At 45.8% G+C, this 24,004-nt stretch overlaps 2 protein-coding genes across 2 annotated transcripts in view; one reads left to right on the top strand and one right to left on the bottom strand.

The window, feature by feature from the left end:
• LOC145345296 (scavenger receptor cysteine-rich domain-containing protein DMBT1-like) overlaps positions 1–24,004 on the top strand; it is a 376,233-nt gene that overhangs the window by 122,404 nt on the left and 229,825 nt on the right. The window lies entirely within an intron of this gene.
• On the bottom strand, positions 3,581–8,112 carry LOC145345275 (uncharacterized). Its single transcript, XM_080193099.1, has 3 exons — positions 7,761–8,112; positions 6,404–6,511; positions 3,581–3,657 (listed from the first exon to the last, which is right to left on the bottom strand). Exons 1-3 carry the CDS (start codon positions 8,053–8,055, stop codon positions 3,581–3,583), a joined length of 480 nt encoding a protein of 159 aa, XP_080049225.1. The 5' UTR covers positions 8,056–8,112.

Raw genomic sequence — 24,004 nt, forward strand, 5'->3', positions numbered from 1 at the left:
AATAAGTTTCCATCGCAGACTGTCTCCCTGGAGCATCTGGGCAGACCCGCTGTGCAACAGCGATTGTGCCACAGGGCATATCTGGAACACGGCATTGAGTCTCTGGGTCTTAACAAGTGTAGACCGCCCTGGAGGGTGGGGCGGGGAGGGAGGGAGTGCGAACAGGGGAAAGGGAGGGTGGCGGAGGGGTAGATAGATGGATAGATACATATAGAGAGAGAGAAATACATAGATGGATAGATACACAGGTAAGTAATAAGATAGAGAGATAAATAGACAGACAGACAGATAGAGAGATAGATAGATAGATCAACAAATAGAGAGATAGATAGGCAGACAAATGGATAGATAGATGGACAGATATAGGTAGGTGGACAGGTAGGTAGATGGACACATAGATGGATAGACAGACAGACAGACAAATGGACTGATAGGATGGAGTGATAGGGGTATGGCGGGAGTATCTGAGGTTGTTCTCGGGAGGCAGTGAGAGTTGTTCTCTCTGGTTGATAGTTATTTTTTAATGGATATTCCAACAGGTACAGTAAAAACGGAGGTGATAGTGGGTGTGTGTGCAGCGCTGATATTAATCCTCCTACTCATAGGACTTGCCATCTTCATCCACCGCAAGAAACGTAAGTGATAGTTTATGATCTCCCTCCGTGACGCAACACTGCCAAAATCAACTGTAAACTGAATAATTCTGGGGTGATTCCCCCCAACAAGAATATCATCCAGACCGGCACTCCCCCCGGTGCCAGTACTGAGGGAGTGCTGCACTGTCGAGGGTAGATGTATATACTCTAGGATTTGAGCTCCATAATCCAGGCTGACACTCCCCCCGGTGCCAGTACTGAGGGAGTGCTGCACTGTCGGGGGTAGATGTATATACTCTAGGATTTGAGCTCTATAATCCAGGCTGACACTCCCCCCAGTGCCAGTACTGAGGGATTGATAGACTTGCTTTTCCTTGAGGAATGCTCACTGTTCTCTTCAGATAATGCAATTGTCGTGTTGTCTGTGCATATGCGCGAACTTGTGCTGGATGAGAGTGTATGTTGGTGTGTAAGTTTGTGTGGGAATGTGTTTACTTGAGTGTCTGTGCCTGCGTGGGTTAGAGTTTTTATTAATTTAGTAATGCCTCGAGTATCTTACATTAACACTGAATGGGGTTACTGTGAAAATCCCCTCGTCGCCACACCCTGGCGCCCGTTTGGGGTACTCTGAGGGAGAATTTAGCACGGCCAATGCACCTAACCAGCATATCTTCCAGACTGTGGGAGGAAACTGGATCTTCCAGAGGAAACCCTTGCAGACACGGGGAGAATGTGCAGACTCCACACTGATAGTGACCCAAGCTGGGATTCGAACCTGGATACCTGGCGCTGTGAGGCAGCACTGTGTGTGTGTGTGTGTGTGTGTGTGTGTGTGTCTGTGTGTGTGTGTCTGTCCGATTGTGTGAAATTCTGTGTGTATGTGTGTGTGTGTGTCTGTGTGTGTGTGTGTGTGTGTGTGTGTGTATGAGTGAAATCTAAATAACAGACTTTCTCCATTTTCTGCGAATCCTCAGCTTTCGGCTTCATTGTAAGGGTGGTGCCACTCAGTGAGGTCCGTCGAGATAATCCAGCACTCTGATAAATAAATCACACCATTAATCAGTCACAGCAACAGCGACTGACACACCAGTTACTAGTGGTGTACCTCAGGGATCTGTTTTGGGGCCACTGCTGTTTGTCATTTTTATAAATGACCTGGATGAGGGTGTAGAAGGATGGGTTAGTAAATTTGCTGACGACACCAAAGTCTGAGGAGTTGTAGATAGTGAGGATGGATGTTACAGTTTGCAGAGGGACATAGATAAGCTGCAGAGCTGGGCCGAGAGTGGCAGATGGAGTTTAATACGGAAAAGTGTGAGGTGATTCACTTTGGTAAGAATAACAGGGGTACAGAATATAGGGCTAATAGAAGGACTCTTAGTAGTGTGGACGAGCAGAGGGATCTCGGGGTACATGTGCATAGCTCCCTGAAAGTTGGCACTCAGGTTGATAAGGTTGTTAGGAAGGCGTACGGTGTGTTAGCTTTTATTGGTAGAGGGATTGAATTTCAGAGCCGTGAAACTGTACAAAACTCTGGTGCGATCGCACTTGGAGTATTGCGTACAGTTCTGGTCACCACATTATAAGAAAGATGTGGAGGCATTGGAAAGGGTGCAGAGGAGGTTTACCAGGATGTTGCCTGGTATGGTGGGAAGGTCTTATGAGGAAAGGCTGAGGGACTTGAGGTTGTTTTCGTTAGAAAGAAGAAGGTTAAGAGGTGACCTAATTGAGGCATACAAGATGATCAGAGGATTAAATAGGGTGGACAGTGAGAGCCTTTTACCTTGGATGGTGATGGCTAACACAAGGGGACATAGCTTTAAATTAAGGGGTGGTAATTATAGGACGGATGTCAGAGGTAGGTTCTTTACTCAGAGGGTAGTAAGGGCGTGGAATGCCCTGCCTGCAGCAGTTGTGGACTCGCCAACTTTAAGGGCGTTCAAATGGTCAGTGGATAGGCATATGGATAACATTGGAATAGTTTAGGTTAGAGGGTCATTAGATTGGTTCCACTGGTCGGCGCAACATCCAGGGCCAAAGGGCCTGTACTGCGCTGTAATGTTCTATGTTCTAGGATATAAAAGTTACATTGCAACACAGATGCATCAAACCTAATGCTGAGAGAAGACTCTCGGGGTAGTACTGTAACTATCCACACATTTCAAAGAGAGAAGCACAGTTTTATTAAACAATTGTACACATCAATTTGTCAAAAAAAATATACATTTTTACTGAATAATGGGAAGGAAAGTCTTGCAAATATGTGTTCATGACAGATAGCGTTGTGGCGTAGCGTGTCACATCAGTTTGTTTCTCTACGGAAATGGGAATATTTTTTAGCTCTGATGGAGGCAGAAGCAGCGGAATCACAATTCTGTGATAAATCCAGTCTTGTTACTCTGAATCTACGTGTACAAGCCACAGTGAAGAGAGCGGGGCAACGGTAGCTAACGGAAATTAACACGCAGTCCGCAAAAGCATTCAGTGCATCAGGATGAATGAAAGGTTCCCGTTATGTCGACTGTGACTAACGATTAATGCACAATACCGTGTTTCGAATATTATCGATCCTCTGTGTAAGATTGTGATCATTTGCAGCCATGACAACGGAAGTAAAGGGGGAGGGGTGTTATATATTTAAGTGGTTGTACAATCACTTCAAGAGCTGATGGCATGATTTGATGTCATTAGGGTGTTGCACAGGCTGCTGTTTGAGTTCCACTTTGTGCTCTGCGCAGGCAACATCTCTTTTAATAAATCTGCTCTTGTCATTCTGAATCTACGTGTGCAGGCCTCAAGTTCTTCTTCTTGTTGAAAACAGGCAACCTCAGCAGAGTTAGGGACATTAGAGTTACCAGTTATTTTCTCCGGGGCTTTCCAGCGACAATCCTGGGACATTTCTTCCGTGTCACTGGAGCTCACATTGGGAATGTTAACGGCCGAATGGTGAACCTTGCAAGCTATGATGGAGAGTGGTGACGCCCTCAAAGCGTGGTCTCTTTGGTACTGGTTGGATTAATCGCATTGAGCTCCTCGGTGGAATCATTCAAGCTGGCACTTCCTTAATCAAACAGGAGAAGAGAAATCATGTTTGCTGCCTGCTCCGTCAAACTTAGAAACATAGAAGAAGCAGGAGGAGGCCATTTGGCCCTTCGAGCCTGCTCTGCCATTCATAGAGAGTCATAGAGGTTTACAGCAACAGGCCCTTCAGCCCAACTTGTCCATGCCACTTTTTTTTTAAACCCCTAAGCTAACCCCAATTGCCCACATTTGGCCCATATCCCTCTATACCCATCGTACCCATGTAACTGTCTAAATACTTTTTAAAAGATAAAATTGGACCAGTCTCTACTACTGCCTCTGGCAGCTCGTTCCAGACACTCACCACCCTCTGTGTGAAAAAATTGCCCCTCTGGACACTTTTGTATCTCTCCCCTCTCACCTTAAACCTGTACCCTCTAATTTTAGACTCCCCTACCTTTGGGGAAAAGATATTGACTATCTAGCTGATCTGTGTCCCTCATTATTTTATAGACCTCTATAAGATCACCCCTCAGCCTCCTACACTCCAGAGAAAAAAGTCCCAGTCTATCCAGCCTCTCCTTATAACTCAATCCATCAAGTCCCGGTAGCATCCTAGTAAATCTTTTCTGCACTCTTTCTAGTTTAATAATACCCTTTCTATAATAGGGTGACCAGAACTGTACACAGTATTCCAAGTGTGGCCTTACCAATGTCTTGTACAACTTCAACAAGACGTCCCAACTCCTGTATTCAATGTTCTGACCATTCATTACGATCATGGCTGATTCTCCAACTCAATGTCCTAATCCAATTTTCTCCCCATAACCTTTGATCCCATTTGCCCCCAAGTGCGATATCCAGCTGCCTCTTGAATGTATTCAATGTTTTGGCATCAATGACTTCCTGTGGGAATGAATTCCACAGGCTCCTCACTCTTTGGGCGAAGAAATGTCTCCTCAACTCCGTCCTAAATGGTCTATCCTGAATCCTCAGACTGTGACCCCCTGGTTCTGGAATCCCCCACCATCGGGAACATCTACCCTGCATCTACCCTGTCTAATCCTGCGGGAATTTTTATAAGTCTCGATGAGATCCCCCCCTCTGAGCCCCAGTGAATACAATCCTAACCTGGCCAATCTCTCCTCATACATCAGTCCCACCATTCCCGGAATCAGCCTGGTAAACCTTCACTGCTCTCCCTCGAGAGCAAGAACATCCTTCCTCAGAAAAGGAGACCCAAACTGCACACAATACTCTAGGCGTGGCCTCATCAGGGCCCCTGTATAATTGTAACAACACATCCCTGCTCCTGTACTCGAAACCTCTCGCAATGAAGGCCAACGTACCATTTGCCTTCTTTACCACCTGCTGCATCTGCATGCTTACCTTCAGTGACTGGTGCACAAGGACCCCCAGGTCCCTCTGCACACTCCCCTCTCCCAATTTACACCCATTCAGGGGGTAATCTGCCATCGTGTTTATGCTTCCAAAGTGAATAACCTCACATTTATATTTAAGCTGTGAGGTTCAAGGTGCCATGTATATGAGTGGGCAAAATCATACATTCCACCGCCCCCTCGCACACTCACCCTTCCCCTTTCCTGTGAAACATTAATTAAATGTAATAACTTTGGCACTTTTTTTTACATACTTTGCTGTTGGTGAGAATACTTCAATGTGATTGGATGATTATGCTTCCTTGCAGTATCACTCTTCATGGAAGCCTATTCATCCCTTCAGTGTTGTGCCAGATTCACACTGACGTTCAGATCCCTCACACTGCGGAACCCCTATCGATTCAGCAATGGGGGTTTTTTTACTGCGACTGTAAATGTAATCACGAGGGGAATGGAACGTTGGCCCTTATTTCAATGGGGGTTGGAGTGTAAGAGGAGGGAAGTCTTGCTGCAATTCAACAAGGTACTGGTGAGGCCACATCTGGAGAACCGTGAGCAGTATTGGTCCCGTTATTCAAAGAAAGATATTTTGCAGACAGTTCAGAGGAGATTCGCTAGGATGATCCTCTGGTATGGGGGGATTATTTTACGAATCAAAGGGTAAACAGGTCGTGACTCATTGGAATCTCGAAAAATGAGAGATGATCTCATTGAAACATATCGGATTATTGAAAGGTAAACATTGAGAGGGTGTTCCCCCCTCACTAGATAGCTCAGCATATTAATATTTTTATGCAAAAGACATACAGTAGAATCTTTCCACCTTTGACTCATCAGGACGAAGGCAATAATGTCAAATTTCAAAGGGAGCAACAGTTCATACAGGGTAACGGAAATGGGTCGCTTCGTGTCCAAGTGGACTCTTGAAGTAATCAAACCTATGTGGGATTAATGACCCCCACTGCATTCTCCATGGCAACACCCCTAACAGACAGCCTGGGAGGGATTTTTCATCCCCCTCTGCGGTGTGCTCGACAGTTGGAAGAGCAATCTTGTGTCCCACCCTTACCAACAGGGTTTCCCATTAAATGCACCGCTTTCTGTCGGGACACCTGTGACGGAGGTGTGCCGTTAGTGGAAGCGTAAGATCCCACCAGTGTAAGTGCCAGCAAGGTTTCATCATCCTTCCACATGCACTATAAAGAGCTACTGCCAGAAAAATGTGACATTCTCATGTCTGTTCTGATGAGTCTCAAGGGGAAAACTTTGACGACATGTCTATTTTCTCAGCAATTTGCAATTGATGGGACTTTCTCATCACTGCAGTGAAATATCTGATTTAGTGAAGTTCGAAATTGTTATATGAGGGAGAATTTGCCATCTTACCTTTTCTCTTTCTTAGTTTGATTGCCACGACAATAACAACAGCAACTATCAATATTGCTACCCCCACCACGTAAAGATAACGAGTTAATAAGTGGGTCCAAGACTTGGCTGCAAAATTGGAAAAAGTTGTGTTAGACAGATAGTAATTGCATTGGTGTTTGTCTGTGTCTCTGTGTGTGTCTGCATGTGAGTGTGTGTCTGTGTGTGTGTAAGAGTCTGATTGTGTTTGAGTTTCAGTGTTTATCCCATTTTACAGTCTGTCGCTTTGCGTATTTCTTGGGGACGTACGGGGCTTGTGGCGTTGTCTGCTGGTGGCACGGTGGTGGGCGCTGCTGCCTCACCACACCGGGGACCTGGATTCCAGCTTTGGGTAACTGTCTTTGTGGGGTTTGTATGTTCTCCCCGTGTCTGCGTGGGTTTCCTCTGGGTGTTCCAGTTTCCTCCCACACTCCAAAGATGTGTAGGTTAGGTGGATTGGCCATGCTAAATTGTCCCTTAGTGTCCAAAGACGTGTAGATTAGGTGGATTGGCCATGCTAAATTGCCCCTTAGTGTCCAAAGATGTGCAGGTTAGATGAATTGGCCATGCTAAATTGTCCCTTGGTGTCCAAAGATGTGTAGGTTAGGGTGGATTGGCCATGCTAAATTGTCCCTTAGTGTCCAAAGATGTGTAGGTTAGGTGGATTGGCCATGCTAAATTGTCCCTTGGTGTCCAAAGATGTGTAGGTTCGGTGGATTGGCCATGCTAAATTGTCCATTAGTGTCCAAAGATGTGTAGGTTCGGTGGATTGGCCATGCTAAATTGTCCCTTAGTGTCCAAAGATGTGTAGGTTAGGGTGGATTGGCCATGCTAAATTGTCCCTTGGTGTCCAAAGATGTGTAGGTTAGGGGGATTGGCCATGCTAAATTGTCCCTTAGTGTCCAAAGACGTGTAGATTAGGTGGATTGGCCATGCTAAATTGCCCCTTAGTGTCCAAAGATGTGTAGGTTAGGGTGGATTGGCCATGCTAAATTGTCCCTTGGTGTCCAAAGATGTGCAGGTTAGGTGGATTGGCCATGCTAAATTGTCCATTAGTGTCCAAAGATGTGTAGGTTAGGTGGATTGGCCATGCTAAATTGTCCCTTAGTGTCCAAAGACGTGTAGATTAGGTGGATTGGCCATGCTAAATTGCCCCTTAGTGTCCAAAGGTGTGTAGGTTAGGTGGATTGGCCATGCTAAATTGTCCCTTAGTGTCCAAAGGTGTGTAGGTTCGGTGGATTGACCATGATAAACGTACGGGGTTAAGGGGAGAGCATGTGAGGTCACAAGTGGCCTATAATTATGGTTAGACACCAGTCGATGTACGAATCTCACTCACCTTTCACTGTCACCTTTACACGTTCACTGATAGTGGACGCTACGACCGTCCCATTTGCCATCACCTCATAGCCACAGGAATACGCTCCTCCGTCACCTTGAGTCACGTTGGTGATGGTGAAGGTAGCAATATTGTCCTGCAATAAAACAGGTTGGAAGCGGGAGGTTCTAACATCGTCCACCCTCTGAATGAAGAATGACACGCCAGGGTGGTCTCGTATGTTCATACAGGTAATGGACAAGTTCCCACCAATATCAACATCGTCCGAATCTATTGATATAACTGGCTTCGTCATCTCTGTAAAATAGAGGAAGAAATGAGAGAATGTGGCTGATGGATCTGAAATATGAATGGAATTGGCGCCAAGAACTGTAGAATGTTGCCAATGTTATTTAAAGTTTCCAAAGGGGTGACAAATTTTAATAAGTGAATTTGGGGTTCGAGTTTACATAAACCATATCAAACATGGCAACGCGGGCAGCACGGTGGCCCAGTGGTTAGCACTGCTGCCTCACAGCGCCAGGGACCCGGGTTCAATTCCCAGCTCAGGTCACTGTCTGTGCGGAGTCTGCACATTCTCCCCGTGTCTGCGTGGGTTTCGTCTGGGTGCTCTGATTTCCTCTCACAGTCCAAAGAGGTGCGGGTTAGGTGGATTGGTCGTGCTAAGTTGACCCTCAGTATCGGGGGACTAGCTAGGGTAAATGCATGGGGTTACAGGGATAGGGGCCTGGGTGGGATTGCGGTCGGTGCAGACCCGATGGGTTGAATGGCCTCGTTCTGCACTGTTGGATAAACAAGGCAGGATAGCAATGCGTGACCACTTTAAGATGTTCTGCTGAAGTCAAGGGGTTTGATTGACAGTTGTAGCAGATACCAGGAGCGTGATGTGTTATTGTCAGTTATAGACTCCAGCCACAGCCCATTTGGTCTCCCCCATCCCCGTCCAGTCATTTTTGGCATTACGTTGAATGTGTCGGGAATAAGAGAAAACTCTGCTTTGAATATCCTTATTCATTTCCAGAATATGAGCGTCACTGTGTAGACCCAGCACACACTGCCCATTCATAGCGGCAAAATACTGCAAATGCTGGAATCTAAAACAAAAACAGAACGTGCTGGAAACCTGTATCCCTGGCGCTGTGGGGCAGCTGTGCCACAGTTGGAGATGTGTGTGTGAGTAATGGTGTTGCAAATATCTTCTGGATATGCAAGCTGCAACTGTGGTAAGCAAGGCACAAGGAGGGGTTCGTGGGGAGAGCGATACCTTCAACAGTTAGTAGCACAGAGTTGCTGGTGTGTGATGATAACTGCCTGCTCAACACGGTTACCCCGCACTTGCAGGTGTAAGTTCCTTGGTCCATCTCCGAAACGTTGCCAATGGTGAGCGAGACAAAGTGATGGCCGGAGACAGCATCGAGGGAGTGGAGCAACACGCTATCCTTGTAGAAAGTGAAGGAATTGACATGGTTCTGGTCGGGGTCAGAGCAGCTGATGGTAGCTATACTTCCTTCCATGTATTGCCCAGATTGGTGGTCCATTGAAATAACTGCCCTCACCACCACTCCTGTAATGACAAGTTCAGAATTAAATGTCCATGTCTTAATTTGTGGTATTATCTAATCATATGTAATGATGTCATTAGGGTGCTGGACCAGGATTCCAAATTCCATTCGGAAGTGAGACTGGATCCCAGTAATTTTAGCACAAATGTTAAGATAGGATGGTTCACTCCAGGACTAATTCTGCTGACAAATTAGGGATATTTAATAGTGAAATAAACTTTATTTCATCACACAATGTAAATATAACTCTACCAAATGAATCAGCTTGTCTATTAACTGTTGAATAATATTTAAACATGAAAATATTGTTTATTTTCATGTTTAAATATGAAACATATTTAATATTGTTACAACAATAATAATTTCAATAATAATAATTTCTAACTTATCACTGTTCCAGTTCCAAATAAGCAACATTCTTTTATGGAGTTAAAAATCACTTTAAACACAGTTAGCAACCTTAAATGTACTTGCTATTAAGTAACCTTGAAGCATATGGAGAGAAAAGTTTGCACACCTCAGTATTTAAGTGAGAACTCAAAATCTGTGTTTCTCTTTGCTGCATTTCTAGCTCCTACCATTAGTCACATTGTCACACCTGTCAATCTCAAGCCACCTTCCATTTCTTTTAACAAAAATCCCCAGGAGATCTTTACTTTTGGTAAACTGAGTTCCATTAGCTCTCTCCTAAATAAGCAGTGTATGTCTAAAATACATAAATACCTTGCAGTGACAATACTGTGCCTTTAAGAAATGAATTTGTGCTTTGTTTCTTGTGCAGGATTTGTCTTAGCAGTTCTATGTCTCAGTGCCATTTTGTTGTTTTTGCATCAGATTAAATGTTAATTGCTACAATGTCTGTTTTATTCTGGATGAATGAAGGGTGGTTATTTTAGTATTTTTTTTCCCCTAGCCATTTTCAGAATGGGGCTTCATTAGGCTGACTGACAGAGTTATAAAACAGGATGGGGGCTAGGCTCACAGTCAGAAAGCCAGCACAGTTACAGCTTGGAAACTGCAGAAGGAGTTAGCCCTTCATCTCTCCAAAGTCTGGGGACTGAGATCTGTCAGAAACTAAGTTTATTTCTCACTTCCTCAGAAAAGCAGTCAGCATAATCAAAGACTCTACACACCCCACACGTACTCTCTTCCACCTTCTTCCTTTGAGAAAAAGATACAAAGTCTGAGATCATGGAGTGGAGGCCATGCCCTTCTCTATATCAATGGAGATGAACTAGAAAGGGTCGCAAGCTTCAGGTTTTTAGGTGTCCAGATCACCAACAAACCTGTCCTGGTCCCCCCAATGCCTGCACTATAGTTAAAAAAGTCCACCAACGCCTCTACTTTCTCAGAAGACTAAGGAAATTTGGCATGCCAGCTAGGGCTCTCACCAACATTTACAGATGCCCCATAGAAAGCATTCTTTCTGGTTATATCACAGCTTGGTCTGGGCTCCTGCTCTGCCCAAGACCACAAGGAACTACAAAAGGTTGTGAATGAAGCCCAATCCATCACACAAACCAGCCTCCTGTCCATTGACTCTGCCTACACTTCCTGCTGCCTTGGCAAAGCAGTCAGAACCCTGAACCTTCTCTCCTCCACCTTCTTCCGTCTGGAAAAAGATATAAAAGTCTGAGGTCACGTACCAACTGATTCAAGAACAGCTTCTTCCCTGCTGCTGTCAGACTTTTGAATGGACCTACCTCGCATTAAGTTGATCTTTCTCTACACCTGAGCTATGACTGTAACACCACATTCTGCACCCTCTCCTTTCCTCTTCCCTTACGTACTCTATGAATGGTATGCTTGTCTCGGATCTGTAGAAGAACAGTGCAGTGCAGAGAGATTGACCCCACTTTTGCCACGCACTCCAACATTCTTCCCCGCAGTTCCTCTGAACAATCAGCAAGAAAGTTGTCATGACCTCAGACAGGCCCAGGATGTTGGCCTCTTGGAGTATGAGCTCCCGAATTGAAACCATTATTGCGTGCTCAACCAAGGAGTTTCACTGATATGTAAACATGGGAGTGTCAGGGCTACTGACAGTCCGTATTCCAGCTTTGTATCTGAAACACTCTTTGCCCAGGAATTAAGTTTGTAAACAAAGGGAATCTAGTGGAGTTATTTCAAAAGTGACCCGTGAAAAGATGCTTGTTTGTAGACAGATAATGCAGTGTTACTCCGTTTGGCAGTGAGGGAGGGGAAGCTGAGATTACATTAACACTTTGCAGCTATTCCAGGAGGCAGTGGCATAGTGGCATTGTCACTGGACTAGCAACCCAGAGACCCAGGGTAAAGCTCTGGGCTTCAAATCCTGCCATGGCAGATGGCCAAATTCGAAATCAGTAAATCTGGAATCTAAACAAAAAAAATCAAATGACGAGCGTGAAACCAATGTGGATTGTCGGAAAAACCCATCTGGCTCACTAACGCTCTTCAGGGAAGGAAATTTGCTGTCCTTACCTGGTCTGATCTACATTGGGGTGGCACAGTGGGTTAACACTGCTGCCTCCCAGCGCCAGGGACCCGGGTTCGATTCCCAGCTTGGGCGGCTGCCTGTGTGGAGACTGCACATTCTCCCCGTGTCTGCACTCGGACAACTAGGGATGGTCAATAAATGCTGGCCAGCCAGCGATCCCCACACCCCTGAACAAATAAAAATAAGTATCTATTTACTCTTCCACTGGAGTTATTGTGGACCTTTGGAAGGTGGTATCAGAAGGAGCAATGGAGTAAATAGTAAGAAGAATCACTCACTGTGGACAGTGACAGGGTCACTGGGTAATGAGGGAATCCATCGCCCTGCCACCTCTCTCTCATACAGGCAGGTGTAGTTTCCATCGCTGTCCCGATCGACAGTGCCAAAGGAATTAGCAACTATGTCATGTGTGGTCTGGATTTCTGTGGTGGCGTTGCCATCTGACCACCTGAGTGACCATCGAAGGTGGCTGACATCGTAGAGGGCTGGAGCAACGCAGGCGATTCTGACATCTTCCCCCGACAGATAAACCGGATAGGTGGGACTCAGTGAAATTTTCGGAGGAGGTGGCGCGTCTGAAATGACATAAGGTCCCATTGAGGTTGAACGCGAGCGAACTCGGGCTTTGGCGAAAAGAGAAAAGGCACGCACTGTCAAAGCTTCTCATTTTGGACTCATCAGGCCAGCTCCGTGGGAATGTCTGATCTCAAGAGCGAATGCTAATTTGGACTGCGTGGGAGGAGAGACGTGAAGGGTTGCCAGGTGGACTGCGGCTGGTGCAGGCGTTCACATGGGGAATGCACCAGGGAAGAGTTAACTGCCAAGCCAGTGTGCAACCTCAGCCTGGGCAAGTCTTTATGGGCCACCCCAATTGCCCTTTGAGAAAGTGGCGGGTGAGTCACCTTCTTGAACCACTGCAGTCCCATGTGGTGTAGGTACAACCATAGTGCTGTTAGGGAAGGAGTTCCAGGATTGTCCACTTTGGTAGGAATAATGGTAGGAAGGATTATTACTTGCGTGGCGAAAAACTGCAGCAGACGACGGTGCAGAGGGACCTCGGGGTCCTTGTGCATGAGTCGCAAAAACCCAGCTTGCAGGTGCAGCAGGTGGTCAGGAAGGCGAATGGGATGCTGGCCTTCACAGCGAGGGGGATTGAATATAAAAGTAGGGAGGTCTTGCTGCAACTGTACAGGGCACTGGTGAGGCTGCAGCTGGAGTACTGTGTGCAGTTTTGGTCGCCGCACTTACGCAAGGATATTTTGGCCTTGGAGGGAGTGCAGAGGAGGTTTACTAGGCTGATTCCGGAGTTGAGGGGGTTGAGCTATGAGGAGAGGCTGAATAAACTAGGCTTGTACTCGTTAGAGTTTAGAAGAATGAGGGGAGATCTCATTGAGACGTATAAGATGATGAATGGGATGGATAGGATAGAGGTGGAGAGACTCTTCCCGCTCAGAAAGGACAGTAGGACTAGGGGGCACAGCCTCAAGATAAAGGGGGGGCGGTTTAGAACAGAGTTGAGGAGGAACTTCTTCACTCAAAGGGTGGTGAATCTCTGGAATTCTCTGCCCGTTGAAGTGGTGGAGGCTGCCTCGCTAAATATTTTTAAGACGTGGGTTGATGGGTTTTTGATAAGAGAGGGGATTAAGGGTTATGGGGAGAGGGCGGGAATGTGGAACTGAGCCACGACAGATCAGCCATGATCTTATTGAATGGCGGGGCAGGCTCGAAGGGCTAGATGGCCCACTCCTGCTCCTATTTCTTATGTTCTTATATTGTTATTGGACATCAGTCAGTCCTGTGTGGTGTAGGTACACCCACAGTGCTGTTAGAAAGGGAGTTCCAGGATTGTTATTGGACATCAGTCAGTCCCGTGTGGTGTAGGTACACCCACAGTGCTGTTAGAGAGGGAGTGCCAGGATTGTTATTGGACATCAGTCAGTCCCATATAGGTCTTAGGTCATATATAGGTCTTAGAAAGGGGCAAGGAGGTTTGGCGTGGGCAGGTTTAAATGCTACACTGCAGCTCAAAAAGGGTGTGTAAGGACATGCTCGACAACTGGGAAATTACTTAAATCCCTGTTATTCCTTCACAGTTGCTGGATCAAAATATTGTAGGTGGTATCATCAGAGGATACAGCAGGATATAGATCAGTTAGAGACTTGCGCGGAGAGATGGCAGATGGAGTTTAATCCGGACAAATGTGAGATAAAGCATTTTGGAAGGTCTAATACAGATAGGAAATATACAGTAAATGGCAGAATCCTTAAGAGTATTGCTAGGCAGAGGGATCTGGGTGTACAGGTACACAGGTCACTGAAAGTGGCAATGCAGGTGGAGAAGGTAGTCAAGAAGGCATACGGCATGCTCGCCTTCATCAGTCAGGGCACTGAGTTTAAAAATTGGCAAGTCATGTTGTAGTTTTATTGAACCTTAGTTAGGCCACATTTGGAATATAATGTTCAATTCTGGTCACCACACTACCAGAAGGATGTGGAGGCTTTGGAGAGGGGACAGAAAAGATTCACCAGGATGTTGCCTGGTATGAAGGGTATTCGCTATGAGGAGAGGTTGGAGAAACTTGGTTTGTTCTCAGTGGAACAACAGAGGTTGAGGGGAGACCTGATAGAAGTCTACAAGATTATGAGAGGCTTGGACAGAGTGGATAGTCAGAAGCTTTTTCCCAGGGTGGAAGAGTCAATTACGCGGGGGGGGGCACAGGTTTAAGGTGCGAGGGACAAGGTTTAAAGGAGATGTATGAGGCAGACTTTTTCACAGAGGGTGGTGGGTGGCTGGAACTTGCTGCCGGGGGAGGGAGTGGAAGCGGATACGGTGGTGATTTTTAATGGATAGGATGGGAATAGAGGGATATGGAAGCCTAAGGGTTTTAGTTAAGTTGAGCAGAATGGTCGGTGCAGGCTTGGAGGGCCGAAGGGCCTGTTCCTGTGCTGGAATTTTCTTTGTTCTTTCTTCTTTATAACAGCTCTGCACTATTCAGGCCCTGGAGAAGGGAACATTTACCATGGAATAGACTGAGGGAGCGACCTGATTAAGGTGTTCATGATTACGAGGATCATGGAGAGGGTGGGTAGGGAGCAACTGCCCCCCTTTAGTTGAAGGATCAGTTGTGAGGGTGCACAATTTAAAAGTGAGGGGTGAGGCAGGGGGGGTTTGAGGGTAAATCTTTTTACTCTGATGGTGGTGACGATCTGGAAGGTGCTCCCTGGGAGGGTGGCAGAGGTGGGATGCCCCATATCCTTTACCTTGGCATGCCATAACATTCCAAACTATGGGCCAAGCACTGGAAAGTGGGGTTAGGTGGACGGGTCAGGGTATTACATGTGTCGGTGAGGATTCGATGGGCTGAAGGGCCTTGTCTGCACTGTAGTATCCTGTGTTTATTGGTTTCTGTGGATTAATTAATTTAAAATGCACCGCCTGACAGACTATCCCAAGTCCCTTATGCAAAGTTTGGAGAACAATTGCATTTTGCAAACAAATCGGATTAGTACAGCTGGGAAAATATGAGAAGTGATAAAGAAGGTGGTTGCCAATCGGTAAGTCTCATAGGAACTCAAGAAGTGTCACTCACCCATGATATTTATTTGAATGGGATTACTCGGATTGGAGGGTATCCATCGACCAGCCATTTGTATCTGGTAGGAGCAGGTGTAACTCCCTCCCTGGCTTGTGGTCGTGTTCTTGATCAGATAGGTGAGAGATCTCTGGCTCCTGATGCTCTCCTTGATGGTGATCGAGTCCTTCAGCAACTGAAATCGCCCGATTGATTGCCCACGTGGAGCTTCACAGGTAATCATGACGTTTTCACCCGACACGTAGACTGGCTCTTCAGGAATCACCACGATCGTGGGCGGAGGCCGAGTTTCTGAGGTGATTAAAATCCCAAGACATGAATACCTCCTCCCATTCAATTATTCGCTTTGAATTAGGTTAACAGTCCATGAGCTCTCAGAAAGCCTCTGGATGGAGACACGGAGAGAGACACTTCTTTCTTCTACCAGCTCCAGGTAGCAACTACTTGCATTGTAAAATGAAAATGAAACTGTTTCTCCCCCCCACCCCCCCCCCCCCCCCGCACACTCAAATTCTCCCATTAACCACGTGGGTCTGTCACTGTCAATCAACCTCATCAAAAAGTCAGATAAAAGTACATGACTGCGCTTGCTGGAACCTGAAACAAAAACAGAAAATGCTGGAAAATCTCAACTGGTCTGACAGCACCTGTGGAGAGAGAATAGAGCCAACGTTTCAAGCCTAGGTGACCTTCATCAGAGCTAAGAGCAAAGAAAATCAGAATTGATTTGCACTATGAGGGTGGTGGTGGGGCTGTAATTGGACAAAGAGAATGTAAGTGTTAAAGAAGGCTGGGAAAGGTGCTATAGGTGTCCGTTCAGTGGTCAGAATGTGTGACTGGCAGAACAGAGATACAGATTGTTAAAGGACTGTCCGCGGGATGTGGCAGACATCCTGAAGGGCGATGGGAGAGGGGGTGTGGTTGGGGAAAGATGGAGAGCGAGAATGGAGAAGTGGAAAAATGGAAGTGAGAATTGTTACGATGCAGGTGTTGACCTCATTTTGAGAGTTAATGCTGAAACCCCCAAAGAGGAATACTTCAACTTGTAATCTGTTAAAAGTGTGTGGGAAAGTGTGATCTTCAATCACGTTCTAACAGAAATATCTTACAGTAACTTTAAAATGAACACTTAACAATTTATTTCTTTAACTAACAGGGAACTTTTGCTAAACATGTAACATATCAAACAGACCAAGATTGTTTTGGGGCAGCATTAGCACAGCGGTTAGCACTGTTGCTTCACAGCTCCAGGAACCTGGTTTGATTCCCGGCTCGGGTCACTGTCTGTGTGGAGTTTGCACATTCTCCTTGTGTCTGTGTGGGTTTCCTCCGGGCGCTCCAGTTTCCTTCCACAGTCCAAAGATGTGCGGGTTAGGTTGATTGGCCATGCTAAAATTGCCCCTTAGTGCCCTGAGATGCGTAGGTTAGAGGGATTAGTGGGCAAATATGTAGGGATATGGGGTAGGGCCTGGGTGGGATAGTGGTTGGCGTGGACTCGATGGGCCGAATGGCCTCTTTCTGTACTGTAGGGTTTCTATGATTTATTCCAATGGAATGATGTTCAAACAAATAAAAGACTTATTCATTAACCAAAAAAAAATTCCGTCACTCTCAAAAATACAACCAGGTTTGTGGCTTTCAGGATGTTTTGGAGTTTGTCTGATGAATCTTGTGTCTACAAGTTTTTACTGATTTGATATCTTTTGCTTCTTAGATGGTGTGTTCTCTTAAGAGATATGTGAAGCTGGCAGAGTTCAGAGCTGCTCACTCCCTCTTGAGGTTTGGCAGGCGGCAGTTCTTCTGTTGTACTGTTTTCTTTCCCCCTTATGCTCTCTTTTATACCTGTGGTGAGCTATCAATTTTCCTACGATTGGATCGATCCGTTGTTGCCAACACCATCGAATTCAAATTTTATAGGTTCCTAGTAGCTGAATGCCTGGTTTAAATTGATTGGGTAAAATTGAAAAAGGAGGTTGTTTTGTCAAGACTACTGCTTGACTTTTTGATACAAGTGTTTCAGCTTGGACTCTGGATGTACTTTGCACTGTAAACCTCTAGGCACTGAAAGAAAGCACCAGCTTTTAAAAGGATTCCACAATTGTTGGGTCTACTCTAAAATCCTAATATAATTTGGAGCTCTGGTCCAGGACTGTAACTGGAGTAAATTGGTCTATATTTTCTGGAGTTACAGAATTATAGGGGTTTACAGCAGGGAAACAGGCCCTTTGGCCCAATTTGTCCATACCATCCAGTTTTTACCATTAAGGTAGTCCCAATTGCCTGCATTTGGCCCATGTCCCTCTACACCCATGTAACTGTCTGAACACTTTAAAAATTGTACCTGCCTCCACTACTACCTCTGGCAGCTTGTTCCAGTAACTCACCACCCTTTGTGTAAAGAAATGACCCTCTAGATGCTCTTGTATCTCTCCCTTCTCACCTTAAACCTACGCCCTCTAGTTTTAGACTCTCCTAGTGTTGGGAAAATATGCTTACAAGATTATAAGAGGCATGGACAGAGTGGATAGTCAGAGCTCTTTCCTAGGGTAGAAAAGTCAAGTACTCGGGGATATAGGTTTAAGATCCGTGGGGAATAATTTAGAGGAGATTAGCAAGGCAAGGTTTTTACACAGAGGCCTGGAACGCACCGCCCGGGGAGGTGGTAGCAGGTACAATACTGGCACTTAAGGAGCGATTAGATGAATATATGAATAGGGTGAGAATGGAAGGATACGCAGACATCATGATCAAAGCAAGCTTGGAGGTCCAAAGGTCCTATGCCTGTGCTGTACTGTTCTTTGTTCTATGTTTGTACCTTATTTATGCCCCTCATTATTTTATAGACCTCTATAAGATCATCCCTCCTACGCTCCAGGGAAGTTAGGAAATATCATTGAACCCTATGCAATTTTATTGGGTTTAATTGGTAAATGCTGAGAGATTGTTCCTCATAGTTGAGCATTTTCAGTGTCACCGACTCAGGACAAAGGGAGCTCGGACGATCGTTTTTGGACCGTGACAAGGACAGATCAGTTCATCCAAGCAGTGCTTGGAAGCCGCTTCCCCAGAGGATTGGGGAAACTCCATTGTGGAAAGCCGCGATACACAGGTTTCTCAAGACAGTGAGGGATTTGGGGAGACGGGGGGGGATATGGTCCTGAACCCCCAGGGTCAGTGCTGATGATGTGAATGATGGAGCCCTGTACTGTACACGAGTACACTTGAGGAGGAGCTAGACAGATTTTTAACTGGCAAGGGGTTAAAGGGTTATGGGGAGAAGGCAGGAAAATGGGGACAAAGAGCAGATCAGCCATGATCGAATGGTGGAGCGGACTTGATGGGCCGAGTGGCCTAATTCTGCTCCTGTATCTCATGAACTTATGAACACACATGAACTTATATTCCTCTAAATGGCTTTGAATTCAAGCATCTACAATCATTAAATGACCAATCTTGGTATCTCGGCTGTAAATGTTTGTGTTTATTTGAATTAGGGGAGATTTTTCCTCAGGCTATCTGGCACGGTGGCACAGTGGTTGGCACTGCTGCCTCACAGTGCCGGGGACCCGGTTTCGATTCCCAGCTTGGATCTGGGTGGAGTCTGCGCATTCTCCCCGTGTCTGCGTGGGTTTCCTCCGGGTGCTCCGGTTTCCTCCCACAGTCTGAAAGGCGTGCTGGTCAGGGTGCTAAATTCTCCCTCAGTGTAACCTGAACAGTGTGGCGACTAGGGGATTTTCACAGTAACTTCATTGCTGTGTTAACGTAAGCCTTCTTGTGGGTAATAAATAAACTAAACTGGTGAATTTGACTAACTCTAGCCCAAACTAAAAGTGACCTGATTGCGTTGGTGTCTTTTATACAGTGTGGAAATATCTGACAATTTTTCTTGCAAGTTAATTTGGGAATTATATCGGAAAAAGAACAGAACCATTTCCAATGAAGTTTTCACAAGCTCTCTGTAAATTCCCACTCACCTGTGAGACTTATTTGAACGATGTTGCTGGAGGGGGAATGTATCCATCGACCAGACACCTGGATTTGATAGAGACAGGTGTAGCTCCCTTCGCTGCGGCTGATGACATTTTTAATGGGATACGCAAGGGATTCCTGATTACTGGTGATGTTCCTGAGCAAGGTGGAGTCCTTCAGTAACTGGAATCCACCAGGTGAGCTACCATGGGGAACTCGGCAGGTAATGGTAACAGATTCTCCCGGCAGATAGACTGGAATGTCGGGGTTCATCGAGATGGTGGGCGGAGGCAGGGGGTCTGAAATCAGAAAGAGTAAGTTGAGGCTCCCAAACATTCGCCCACGTTTAATAGACCCCGACGTCCATACCCACAATCATTGCTGTCAGAAGGACAAGGGTAGCAGGTGCGTGGAGGACACCACGAACTGGACTTCCCTCTCCGAGCCCCACAAACCATCCCAGAAAAATATCGGCCTTTCCTTCACTGTGACAGGAGTCAATCTCCCAAAACTCAGTCTCTAACAGCACTGTGGGTGTACCTACACCACACGGGGACTGACTGATGTCCAATAACAATCCTGGAACTCCCTCCCTAACAGCACTGTGGGTGTACCTACACCACACGGGACTGACTGATGTCCAATAACAATCCTGGAGCTCCCTCCCTATCAGCACTGTGGGTGTACCTACACCACACGGGACTGACTGATGTCCAATAACAATCCTGGAACTCCCTCCCTAACAGCACTGTGGGTGTACCTACACCACACGGACTGACTGATGTCCAATAACAATCCTGGAACTCCCTCCCTAACAGCACTGTGGGTGTACCTACACCACACAGGACTGACTGATGTCCAATAACAATCCTGGAACTCCCTCCCTATCAGCACTGTGGGTGTACCTACACCACACGGGACTGACTGATGTCCAATAACAATCCTGGAACTCCCTCCCTAACAGCACTGTGGGTGTACCTACACCACACTGACTGACTGATGTCCACTAACAATCCTGGAGCTCCCTCCCTAACAGCACTGTGGGTGTACCTACACCACACGGGACTGACTGATGTCCAATAACAATCCTGGAACTCCTTCCCTAACAGCACTGTGGGTGTACCTACACCACATGGGACTGTGACAGGTTCAAGAAGACACCTTCTTAAGGGGCAATTAGGTCTGGACAATGAACGCTGGTCTAGCCAGCGACACCCACCTCCCTTGAATGAGTAATGAAGGTGAGGATCTGACCTATTTGGTTGCTTTAATCAACACTGCTGTTTATAGCTCTGATTAGTACAGCATGTGGAGGGACTCACTGGGGTGAGGTCCCCAACGAATTAAATGAATCACTCGAGGTTTAGATTCCGAGTTGTAATCTAACATTACCCCGGGTGCGCCAGCAGAATTGACTAGAAATTACAATATTAACTGCAATAATAATGGGATGTATTAATACCTTCATTTCTTATCATTTTCAGTGTTACACTTTGACTGACTAATTGTTAACATCACTGCATCGATGACAGACCAATAACCATGTCATAAGAACATAAGAACATAAGAAATAGGAGCAGGAGTAGGCCATCTAGCCCTTCGAGCCTGCCCCGCCATTCAGTAAGATCATGGCTGATCTGAATGAATGGGTCTTTTCCAATCCTGGTGTTATCTGCAAACTTGCTTATTATTCCCCTCACATGATCATCTACATCATTTACATACGTACCAACCAATAGTCACTACTTGCTATTTGGAAAAAAGACCCATTCATTCCTATTCTTTGTTTCCTATCTTCCAACTCCCTGGCTCGGGTCACTCTCTGTGTGGAAGTTGCACATTCTCCTCGTGTCTGCGTGGGTTTCCCTCCGGGTGCTCCGGTTTCCTCCCACAGTCCAAAGATGTGCTGGTTAGGTTGATTGGCCGTGCTAAAAGTTGCCCCTTAGTGTCCTGGGATGCGTAGGTTAGAGGGATTAGTGGGTATAATATGTAGGAAGGTGGGGGTGAGGCCTGGGTGGGATTGTGTTGGGTGCAGACTCGATGGGCCGAAGGGTCTCTTTCTGCACAGCACAGCTAACCACTGTGCTGCAATGTTCTCTCTCAAGTGAACCAAGGCTATTTTGAACCCTTCATATCCCAAATCCCATAATCTTTGGCTAAAATACAAACACTTAACTGGCCCATTTAATTTAGCCAATCATCTTCCATTTCCTTTGCAACCAAGCCAGTATTGTGCTTCTCAGAAATGATGCCACAGCCAGGAATAACAATTGAAAACCCCCCCTGGAGAAAAACAGGAGCTAGTTCTCTGGCTTTCAAGATACCAAGTTTGAAAATATTTCACCGTGACACATTTCTCCACAACGTGTTTGGGAAAGTGCGAATGTTTCGGAAAATCAGTCTTACTCACTGGTGACAACCATTAGAAAGGCAGGACTGGATGGCGAGCGGATCCACCGACCAGACACTTGCGTCTGGGTGAAACACGTGTAGCTTCCTTCATTGTCTCTTGTGAGGCTTTTGATGGTGTATGTGAGGGGTTGTCGATTTCTGGTACTGTTCATGATGGAAGTCGAACCTTTCACCAACTGAATCCGATCAACTGAGCCCCTGTTCGAAACGACGCATGTAATGGTGACAGTCTCCCCCACCACATATACTGGGTACTCAGGGGACCTCAAGACCTCGGGCTGTGGTGGGGGCCCTGAAACGTTAAGCACAGAATTATAAACGGACAAAACTGTGTTCTTGAACTTTGAAAACCAATCCCCACGCGGGTGCAAGATATTTTAATTTCATCTTCCTTGAATTTGGCCCACGGAACCTTACACTGGCTCTCTGGATTAGCAGGCCAGTGACAATACCATTGCATCACCACCTCTCCAATAGGAGTAGGCCATTCGGCCCCCCCCAATCCTACTTTGCTGATTGGATTGTAATCTCACTCCCATTTTTCTTCCTCTCTTGAAACCGCTTCTCCACAGTCCTTGGTTCCTGGGTGATAAGTGAGCCTGCCGCTTCTGTTTCCCGGGGAAAACACATCCTGGGACTAACCGCTGTTTCAGAGAGAGGGAACAATCCTCAACACAGTTTTAAATTCAAGTGCCCTAAGTTTCTCACTCTGTCCCTCAATAACTGTCCCGTCCAGAATGGTTTCCATACATGGCTTCTTATTCTTTTTAATTCGAATTGTTGTAGCACCTAAACTTTTCCCATCGCCAGAGAATTCATAGAATGCCGACAGTGAAGAAAGAGACTATTCAGCCCGTCAGGTTTGCACTGACTGTCCCAAACGGCATGTCATCCAAGTACACCACCCTCCTCCCCCATCCTCTCCCCATAATCCTGTGTGTTCACCATGGCCAACCCACCTAACCTGCACATCTTTGGACACTAAGGGACAATTTAGCATGGCCAACCCACCTGACCCACACATCTTTGGACACTAAGGGACAATTTAGCATGGCCAATCCACCTAACCCACACATCTTTGGACACTAAGGGACAATTTAGCATGGCCAACCCACCTGACCCACACATCTTTGGACACTAAGGGACAATTTAGCATGGCCAATCCACCTAATCTGCATATGTTTCTACGTGCTCTGCCATTTACTATATACTTCCCTTCTTAATTAGACCTTCCAAAATGGACATGTCCACATTTTCCCACATTATATTTCCTCTACCAAAGGTTTTCCCAATCAATTAGCTCTTTCAAAATGCCTTTTCAACTCTTTATAGCTCCCTCCTGATGATGCATGTTCCGACGTACCTTTGTGTCATCAGCCAATTCCATGGCCATAAACCTGGCGTCATTCTCCAGGTTGTTAATATAATACCAGGAACTGTTGAGGCCACTGAACAGGTATCTGCTCATTGAAGCTTACCAATCGGCCATGATCTGTTCATCCCCTGTCCACTACCTGTTTGCTAACTCATTGCAAACCCATGCCAATGCGCCACCACCTACATTATGAGCTTCTACTGTTACAATGCAGAGATTAATCCCGATTACCTCGATTTATAATCTGGTAACCGTGTTTGGGAAGGTGCTATTTGTTCTACATTAATGTTTAGAGATTGATTAATATAAAAGCCTGACACTCTCTTTAAGTGAATAATTAACAAGTTATTTTGTTTAACCAACCAGGAGCTTTAACTAAACTAGTAATATTTTAATTAAATGATGGTTCAACTGAAATGCTGTTCAAATAAAGACAAGGACCATTCAGTGTCAAAACAGTAATAACAGATTGTAGTCACTCTCAAAAAAAAAATCTATATACAATTAGGTCTGATGGCTTGGGATGATTTGGAGTTCTTCTGTAGTTGTCTGCTGTCTGTAAGCACTATCTGATTTTGGTACTTTTTGCTGGTTAAATGGTGCGTTCTATTAAGACCTATATGAAGTTGGCAGAGTTAAGAACAAACTGCCCTTCACTGCCTTTAACTACTTCCATCGATCTGGCCTTGGCTCTAGAGATGTTGCTTTGAGATGGCTATTGCTCTGGTCTTTATATTTGCAATGATGTCACAATTGTCTTACACCATGATAGGGCTGAGGGTGGCGACAACAGCAAATTCAAATCTAATAGGCTCTTAATAGCTGATTGTCTTTTTTAAACGGATAGGCTGTTA

The sequence above is a fragment of the Carcharhinus amblyrhynchos genome, chromosome 7 (assembly GCF_965287045.1).
Source record: "Carcharhinus amblyrhynchos chromosome 7, sCarAmb.v2.hapA, whole genome shotgun sequence".
In the NCBI taxonomy this organism is placed as follows: domain Eukaryota; kingdom Metazoa; phylum Chordata; class Chondrichthyes; order Carcharhiniformes; family Carcharhinidae; genus Carcharhinus; species Carcharhinus amblyrhynchos.